Source organism: Muscardinus avellanarius (assembly GCF_963383645.1).
Source record: "Muscardinus avellanarius genome assembly, chromosome: 5".
NCBI lineage: Eukaryota > Metazoa > Chordata > Mammalia > Rodentia > Gliridae > Muscardinus > Muscardinus avellanarius.
Window position 1 is genome coordinate 108,153,503 of NC_137790.1, and position 10,237 is coordinate 108,163,739.

At 36.7% G+C, this 10,237-nt stretch overlaps 1 protein-coding gene across 1 annotated transcript in view; it reads right to left on the reverse strand.

Annotated features, from left to right (window-relative positions):
• The window catches only part of SERPINI1 (serpin family I member 1), a gene marked incomplete at both ends in the record, with an annotated part of 36,357 nt that extends 30,752 nt beyond the window's left edge, over positions 1 to 5,605 (reverse strand). The window contains 3 exons of the mRNA XM_080696578.1: positions 1,923 to 2,117; positions 4,180 to 4,410; positions 5,356 to 5,605. Coding sequence (XP_080552704.1) covers positions 1,923 to 2,117; positions 4,180 to 4,410; positions 5,356 to 5,605 — 676 coding nt within the window. The remainder of the gene's footprint in view (positions 1 to 1,922; positions 2,118 to 4,179; positions 4,411 to 5,355) is intronic.
• Between the last annotated feature and the right edge of the window lie 4,632 nt (positions 5,606 to 10,237).

The window sequence follows — 10,237 nt, forward strand, 5'->3', positions numbered from 1 at the left end:
AAAAATAAATAAATAAATAAATAAATAAATAAATAGCTTTTAAGAAGAGGTTTAGATTTCTTATAAGTATCTTTGAAAATAGTGTGTATGAAATAAGAAATTCTGGTATCTGAAAAAGAGGCTTATTTGAAAATACACCCTGCTATTCAAATGAAGCCTGTAATTCAAATGAAGACAGTCCTGAAAAATTTATTTAATTTTAAAATCCCCAGAATCATTTTTCATTAACCATGCCATCCTCTATAGATTTATTATTATTTTTTATTTATTATTTTTTGCCAGTACTGGGGATGGAACAGGAGCATTCTACCTCTGAGCTATACCCCCAGCCCAATTTTTTATTTATTTATTTTATTTTTAAATTTTTCTTGCAGTACTGGGGATGGATCCCAGGGGCATTCTACCTCCGAGCTACACCCCTAGCCCTATTTATTTTTTTTTTAATTCTTTATTTTGAGACCCGGTCTTACTGAGTTGCAAAGGGCCATACTAAGTAGCTGAGGCTGTCCTTGAACTCTGATCCTCCTGTCTCAGCCTCCTAAATGCTGGGATTACAAGCATGCACCATCACACCTGGCTTTTATTTTTTATTTTCAAATTTTTTTGGTGGCACTGGGGGTGGAACCCAGAAGCTTTCTATCTCTGAACTATACTCCCAGGCCAAGCACTGGGATTACAAGCGTGCACCACCAACCCAGCTTTATTTTTTTGAATGTGATAATTCTTTATATTTAAAGGATATCATTAGCAACAATGAAAACTCTGGTTAGAAAGCTAAAGCCCTGGCTTCAAGTTGGTTTCAATCACATTTATCAATATCTACCTGATTTCTAAAAATGGAAAATTTGGCTATCATCCTAGGCACCTCAATATCACCACGGCCTGAGGCAGGGAGGCCAAGACCACCCAGCCAGGAGGCAGCCTATTTCCCATGACACTGTCTAGCCTACTTGTGATGACTGAGATCCCCAAATGGAGTGATAAGGCAAACAAGGTAATTTTCTTTGTGTTCTATGAACCTCACCATATTATCTAGGCTTTAAGAAGTCTTCAAAGAACTCCTCTGCCAAAGCTTCAAGGTTTCCATATTTTCAAAAATAAAAATAATGATTTGTTATGAATATTTCCCTTCAGCCCACTGAGTATTTAGAGCTCATACTAAACATTTTGGTTTTCATGTAAATGGGTATTGTCCTTTCCTATTTTGACTATTAACTTGATTTGCTGTGATTTTATTCTTGCAATATTATATACTTTTAAATAGAATAAACCATTAGTTCTAACATATATTTGGTTTAAATTTATGTTTATGATTTAACAAATTATTACAATTTTACTTAGTATCAAGAAAGGAATAATACCCCAAACTTCTAATGAGTCTAGCAAAGCATCTTTGAAAATAATGGCAAACATATTGAATGCGGTACCACAAAATATAAGCTCTTGATGAGTGAAACTACGAATAAGCAATTATGTTTGGCCATATACTCATTAGTCTGAAATAAACATTTTAAAAGCAAAGAAAAGTACTTGTGTGAGAATAATCCTTGTAATTCAAAAAGAGGCGAGGAGCTCAAATCAAGTGTTTAATGGATCACAAGTTTCCCTGAAAACTTTCCCAAAGCTAGTAACTCTGTGGAGTAAATCAGAATGCTTTTGCAAAAGGTCAGATGTTTTCAGATGCATAACGTCACGTAGCAGTTATGATTGGCTTTACAAAATAAAGAAACATATTAGAAAACTGTCAATGCATGTGACAGTCACTCAAGATCTAATTATAAGCCTTTAAAATACAATCAAAGAAACTGAATTGCAGCCCAAATTAGATTGACAAGAGGTCTGAGTATTGAATATTTCATGTTCTTTCTTAGAAATTTGTTGATAAATGACAAAAAGAAAGAAATATAAACCAAATGTCTTACCATAATAGAATTCTCCTTGTTGATACATCATTGGAATCTGAACTTCACTTTCATCATCTTTGGTGAAGGAAAAGGTCCTGGTATTTTCAGGTCTAAACTGTGACTTCCAGTTCCCCTTGAAGTAGACAGCATTGATGAGGGCCAGATGAGTGGCAGCATCGAAATCCCTTGGGGACACCAAATCTTTCAACAGATCTATTTATGGAAAATTGAACAGATGAAAATTCACATTAAAAGTGAAGGGGAACCAAAAGATTATCTAATACAGTAGTCCATAAAAATTACACGCTAAACTATCATTTAAATGTACAGTGTCCTACTTCCATAGGAAGAGACACATGAACATGATTATATAATTAGCAATTAATGGAATCCAAAATGAGAGAACCACTAAAATAATACTAGTAGCATCTTAACACTCCCACAAACTACAGAATCACATATGATGGAGTATTGAGCTTCACTGGTGGTTGCAATGGTGCACATCAAACTCTTGACAAAGTGAGCATTTGATGTTTCTAAGTTTATTCTTGAACAATGTGCATGATTAAATGTCACCCAGTTTAAACTTTTCCCCCATGAATACTGCACATCTTTCTTAGACAAGGTGAAAACAGATGAGTGAAAGGCAATTTAACTCACGATGTGTTACTTTCTGTCATTTGAAATGTTATGTTTCAAAATCTATTTTTAAGGATCAGGTCATTGCCATGTGTTAAAAGTATCTAAAAATGTTTGAAAACTACTAGACTTTAATAATTCAATCTGTTTTAGGTAGATTATTATTCTTTGCCAAAAATCAAAATACACGCTTTTATTATATATTTTAATTTCATAATTGAAAAACGCAAGACAAAAACTTTGCTCTGTGTCCTCTTATTCTTTTGGTCATAACACTCCTTTTCCTTTAGATATACTTTTATAGGTGCCTTGTAATTATACATCATAACGAGGTTCAGAGTGATAAGAACACCCAGCACACAGCACTGGGTGTGCCGTGCCCAGGTCTCACTCTCCTTCCTCCCCCTCCCAGTACATATATATTGAGATTGGTACTGATAACTTCACATATGTATATCATATTATTTAAGCTGTTTCCTTAGCACTTCTTAAGGTAGAAAATGCCTTGGAATTTTTTGAATTATAAAGTATCTGATTAGGTTTTTTTCAGCATAGAATTTTAGATTAACATTATTTGAGGAATTTGGACATTCAAATTTTATTTAGCTTCATTTATTTTGCTGGTAAAATTGGAAAATAAAATGGTAAAATATGAAACATCTGGAAATCTTTAATACATTCAGAATATTAAATAGATGTAAAATTTAAAATAAACACATCACATTATAATTCCCAGCCATTTATTTGAAGTAAAATGGGCTACTCTTTTAAAAATGGTTACAATTTCAAATAAACTTTTATTGCCATTTTAGTTGTGTGGTTAAAAAGCCAACAAATATCTTTAAACTCTGATTTTTATCTCTTATTCTACTTTAATTATATTGTTACAGTAATAATTTATTACCACATCAACTCAAGTAAAATTTCACATAGTAGTTTTCATCCCATACAGAGGAAACCCACAGGAAAGCACAGTTTTCAGGTGACTAGTGCAAAATGCTATACATGCTGAAAAACTTAACTTCTTTCCTAAATATTCATTCATAAATAATGATTCTAAAATGAACCATAATTTATACAAAATAATTATTACATACTCAATGCTATCTAACATTCAAAATGTGAAAGGAGTTGGGTGTGGTGGCACACACTTGCAATCCCAGCATTCGGGAGGCAGAGACTGGAGGCTCGTGGTTTGCAGACAGCCTCAGCTACTTAGGGAGACCCTTTGCAACCCAGTGAAACCCTGTGGTGCACGCTTGTAATCCCAGCATTTGGGAGGATGAGGCAGGAAGATTGCAGTTGGAGGACAGCCTGAGCTACATAGTGGGGCCCTCCGCAACTTCATGAGACCCTGTTTCAAAATAAAGAATAAAAAATAGGGCAGGGGGTGTAGCTCGGAGGTGGAATGACCCTGGGTTCCATTCCTAGACTGTAAAAAAGTAATTAAAAAATTTTTAAAAAACACAAAGGAAAATAGGGCTGGGCGTGTAGCTTGGATATACAATGCTCCTGGGTTCCATCCCCAGTACCAAAAAAAAAAAAAAAAAAAAAAATGTGAAAGGAGTCATGGCACAGAAACTTCCAGAAGCAAAAGATAGTCTAAACTTAGCTTTTAGAGAAGAAATGGACATACTGTTTGTGCTATTCTCCACCCACTTATTGATGTGATTGGCCACGGCCACACTTTGACTGAAGTCCACATGATTTACTTCTGCGTTAAAGTTTTTTCTCATCATTTGCAAAAACTCGTCATTGACGTGAAATCCATTTTGCACAAAGAGAGAATTGGCAATTTTCATCACATATTGGCTCTCTTCGGCAGTTACCATGTTAGAAAAATTCTTCAAGAAAGAAAATTCTTCACCTGTAAGATGAGAGAGGTCATGTCTTAGTCGAACAAACATCATGAAAGACCAAAGAGAGTGAAAAAGAACTCCACCCAGCAATGGGCACTGGGAGGACAGGGGCCCACAGGAAAATGGCAGGCTGTTCCCCACAGAGATGTGATAAGGAGGTTCCAATGCTCAGACTACTTCTAGATGTTCGAATTAGCATTTTACAGTTTAATATTATCAACTGATATTATTTTACATTTCATTATAATGCTAGAATCTACAAAGTAGAGTTATTTTAGGGACTTTCAAAGTACTCAGATCACTTTTATTAAATTAGTCTTATTTTATTTTAAAATTATCAGGAAGAACTGAGTTTAATTATCTGGCTTAAAATTCAAGACATTGCTCTCAATTTTACTCTCACTAGACTTTTAAAATCACATAACTAGAAAATTCATTAGTAATTCTTTAGTTCTCGACTTTCTAATGAATTCATTCACATGTACATTAGAAGCACTAAAGTATAAATAATGTAACATTTCAAAAAGTGTTGATTGTTATTTACACAAAAAGGATACAGTTGGTTTTAAGCAGAAGAGGATACTCTTAGAAAATCACATTACCTTTATAGTGCCCATCAGAGTTGTAAATTTTACTTGTATGATAACTGATTAATATAGACCTTTTCCTCTTAAGACTGAATAATCATTTTTGCTTTTGTTTATCACAGTGAGATTTATTTCAGTAAAAATGATTTTGAAAAGACATAATTTCCTTAGATTTACTTAGCCAAGATGGAACCAGGAAATATCAAATGAACACACTTCTTGTTTTCTAAGTCTTCTCCTAGCCATGCCATCTCAGTGAAATCATTTCTCCTTTGAGTAAATGTGGCTGGCTCTAGGGTACGGCAACATCATCAAGTTCAAAGTTAAAGCCAAACCATCCTGAGGAATCAAACCTGGGGCACTTACCATTTTTCAAGCTGTCATATCCCATTGAATGGCGGATTTCTTTCAGAGTGGACCCTTGAGCTCCAAGTTCTATCACTCCCACTGCAAGGGCAATGCTCAGTGGAGAGAAGAGAATATTTTCATCTTCCCCAGTGGCTCGAAGATGGTTGTACATATTCACTGACAACTCAGCAATGGTCTCATCAGAGGACGCGGCTCCTAATACCATGCTGTGTAGAACCAGCAAAGAAAACAATCCAAGGAAAGCCATACTGGAATAGCTCCCAGCCTAGAAAACAATAATTCACATATTAATTATTAATTACCTTAGAGGAATAGAGCAAAAGGCAACTACTTAAAGAACTATGTCTTAGAAAAGTTATAAAGTAAACCAATCATCTTAAAACACATGATATTAATATTTCCATAACAAAAACTCCATTAAGGGATATATGTTGGAAAGCCTTCTTTGTTTTTTTCTTCTCTATTTCTTTTTTTGTTTGTTAGTTTTCGTGCTGAGAATTAAACCCAGAATATGGTTCATGCCAAGCACATGCTCTACACTAAACTAAACTCCCAGCCCTAAAAGTCCTACTTTTAACAAGTCAATTAGTAATCCACTGCACAAATAATACTGCTAAATGCTGAGGAACAAGGCAGCCATGGTCATCACCTTTGTGAGGTTAAAAGTACTGATACATGTCAAGTGATTCTGAGGCATGTTTGGTGAGGCTAGTTTATTAAATTTTCATAGTCTTACCACATCATTTTGAACCAACTTAGTCCAGGTTCCACTAGACTACATTGGACTAAGACAACTATAATGAAAGCCAGAAAATATTTGCAGGGCTTAAGACAAAATAAAATAATGATGTTAGGTATTTTAAAATGCAGTTTATTCATTCACTAAAATTTATAAAATGAATTGCCAGGCATGGTGGCGCATGCTTGTAATCCCCGCACTTGGGAGGCGGAGGCAGGAGGATCGTACAGGTTCGAAGCCAGGTGCGCTGGCTTAAAAGACCCTGTTTCCAAATTTATAAAAAGTATAAAATAGGTCTGGGAGTGTAGCCTGGAGGTAGAAGGGTTTCCGGGAACCCCAGTACCACCAAAAGTGAATGCCCCTTGCAGCTGGGTTGCCAATTGGTGGAGAAGAATCAGACACACACCGGCCACAAGGCCCAGTTTATTCTGCTTGGGCTGCAGAGCTCACAGGAGGATGACCCAGAGGAGGAGTAGGCTCAGCCTGTCCCTTGGGTTGTTCCTCACATGTTGGTTCCCTTTGAGGTCACTGCTCTCTGTGACAGTTTTTGGAAAGGGAGGAACCTCCTGCCAAGTTGGGAATGTAGCTAAATTCTTTCTACAACATATGTTACCGCTGTGGATTATACCAAGTGGTGTGTGTGTGTGTGTGTGTGTGTGTGTGTGTGTGTGTGTGTGTGTAAGTTACTGGGAATTGAATCACCCAGGAGCAGTCTACCTCTGAGTTCTTCTGAGTTATACTCCAGTATTTCAGTCATATTTATTATTAAATAATAATAAATAATAAATTAAATGATTATTGTTACATAATAAATTAAATAATAATACGTTAAATAATAATGAATACTAAATAACAAAAAATAAGTTATTATTATTATTATTATTATTATTTTGAAAGAGGTCTCACTACGTTATTGAGGGTCTTGCTAAATTGCTGAGGCTGGCCTCGAATCTGTAACTCTTGTCTCAGCCTCCCAAGTACTGGGATTACAGAAGTGTGCCACCATGCCCAGCTTGGTGATTGCATTTAAATAAATATAAAATTAACATCTAACTATTCAGCTATCAGGCTTGTCTAGTTTTGGAACCAAACTGATGAACACTGAGACCACATTTTCTCTTGGGAAAGGAATAAGGTGCTGGTGTTCAGACACTTCTGAATAACCCTTCTCCTCCTGGTACACCAGTGTTCCAGAAGCCCTGTCTCTTGTATGTGCCTGGACAGGATTCCCTCCTTCCTTTGCTTTCTCCCACTTTGTCAACACAGGTATCTGGAAACCCAAACCACTTACTCAAACAATTAAGAAAGGTATAGTTCTTGATCATTTTAAAAATTCATATTAGCCAGGCATGGTGGCACACACTTCTAATCCCAGTACTTGGGAGGCTGAGACAGGAGGATCGCAGGTTCAAAGCCAGTCTCGTCAATGTAGCAAGGTTCTCAGAAATGTAGTGAGACCCTGTTTTCAAATAAAGAAATTTTTTAAAAAATCAGGTTGTGGTCGTAGCTTGGAGGTAGAATGCCTCTAGGTTCAATCCCCTATGCACCCCCCCAAAAAAAATCATCATTAAAACAATGCAGAAAGTGACATTGGGAAAACTGTATTGTATTTTAATTAGGACTGAGCATTAACAGTCTGCATTAATCTAACAAGGTGTGCACATATTTAACTGGAGAGCAGTGCATTTCCAATAGGATCCTAATCTGTCCTGTAGCAGGTCCTCTTCTAAAAAGAACGGAAGATAATGGAGCTTACTAAGTTACTGAGGGTCCTGATAAATTGCCAAGGCTGGCCTTGAGCCTGTGATCCCCTTCCCTGCCTTCCAAGTACTGTGATTATAGGCATGTACCACCACACCTGGCTCAAAAGCCCAGCATCTAATTCAACACATTACTGATATGCCGTCTCAGCTTCTACTCCGTGAAGGCCCAGAAATGGGATTCATTACTTTCATTTAATAATGCTATCTAGTACAAAAATATGAAACTCACTATGTGATAGTTGCTTTTGTCAGTCAATAATACAGCTATTTAGAAACGACTGTATCTAACATTTAAAGTATCATATTTTCTTCTATTAAAATATTTTATCATCAAAAATTAAAACCAGGCCGGGCGTGGTGGCGCACGCTTGTAATCCCCGCGCTTGGGAGGCGGAGACAGGAGGTTCACACAGGTTTGAAGCCAGCCGCGCTGGCTTAGGAGACCCTGTTTCCAAAAATAAAATAGGTCTGGGAGTGTAGCCCGGAGGTAGAAGGGCTTCCAGGAACCCCAGTACCACCAAAAAAACCAAAAAAACAAAAAAACCAAAAAAAAAAATTAAAACCAATCTATTACCAATTAATACACTCAAAAAAAAAAAAAGCTAGGCCCATCATATGTTTACAAGCAGTTTCATTTACAAATTAATATACCAAGAGAAAATAACAATAACAATGTTTGTTGAGTACTTACAAGAATTATCCTATTTAAATGTAGTAACCACCCTATAAAAGGGCTCTTGATGCACCATTTTATAAATAGAAATGTATTCTTAGATTAAGAACTTGCCCAGTGTTCTAGGAAATGCTAGAGCACCTCAGGTTGGAGCTCGAGTCACCCTGACAAGGCCGTAACCGAGAGCAGCCTTTAAGCTGCTCTTCCAGTCTTTGGACAGGTGGGAGGATATGAGACTTGGAGAATAAGACTTAAATTTAAGTTCCAGGTTGACATCAGGATGTATAATCTCCAGAAAAACACATGCATTCTCTCAGACTTAGCTTCCTCCTCTCCTCTGTGAAATGATAGTGCTAATCCTTACTCCACAAAACTATTTTAATATACTTTTATTGGTGTAATCCTTCATTGTACTGAAGTTCAGGGGGACAGGAACATACGTGCACACAGCACTTGGTAAGCTTTATTCCTGGTCCGCACCCCAGTAACTCCCCTTCCCCGTGCACGATATTGAGACCAGCATTGATAATTTCATATATGTACGTAGCATCAATAGAAGTATATCTTCCAGCAAATCTCTCTTCACACACACACACACACACACACACACACACACGCACGCACACGCACACCTTCCTTCCCCCTTCAATTGCTCCACTGGGATTTCTTCTTCTTTATCTAGAGTCTGTCTTTTATGCCAATATCTCTAATATCTCCTTAACTTCCACACACAAGTGAATACATGTGACCTTTCACTTTCTGTGACTGGCAAATCTCAGCATATTCTCAAGTTTCACTAGTTTTCCTGCAAATGAAATAATTTTGTTCTTCTTTATTGCTGAGTGGAATTCCATTGTGTGTGTATCCCTTGTTTTCATAATCCCTTCATCTGTTGATGGAGACCTGTGTTGGTTCCGTAATTTGGCTATTGTGAGTTTTGCTGCTATAAACGTAGGTATGCATGCATCACTGTTATATCTGACTTCAATTCCTCCTGTACCCAGGAGTGAGAGAGCTGGATCATTTCTATTCCATTTCTTCTGAGGAACCTCTACACTGATCTCCATAGTCACAGCACTACAAGGCTATTAAAGAAATAAATGAGAGAATGTATGTGTGAACTACTCATTTTAAGCAACAAGTCATACCAAAAGTGGACATTATTATGAGAAAATGTTTCCTACATATATTTGCTAAGTCAAACCAAAGGCTATTGAGCAAGAATGAATATTATCATTCCTGTTGGCCCATTAAGTGTAGTACCATTATCCATTAATCCTGCCAAGACCGGAGGTAGCCCGAAGATATGAAATACACAAGGACAGGCTCTTTTCCTCAGAAAACTCATATAGTTGTGTAAGAGTGTACAACCTATTACAGTGGTTCATATCATTTTAAGTGGAAGCTAGAGATAGAAAAAAAAAAGGCAAAAAGGGAGTTTGCATGAAAATAGAAGTGAGATCTTCAGGGTAGGGAATGCAGAGTAAGAAGAGAAGAAATGAAGAGGAACTAGCCAATTAAATTGACCAAACAATGTGCATATCCAATTAGAACACAATGAATTTCACTTTTTTATTACCTTAATGCATTAATTAAAAATGAATGTGTAGGGTAAATGCATACATGTACAGAGCTAACAGAACAGGTTATTCACAGACCTCAGATCAGGAAGCCCCAGTCTACACCAGATGGCTCACTTGCAGA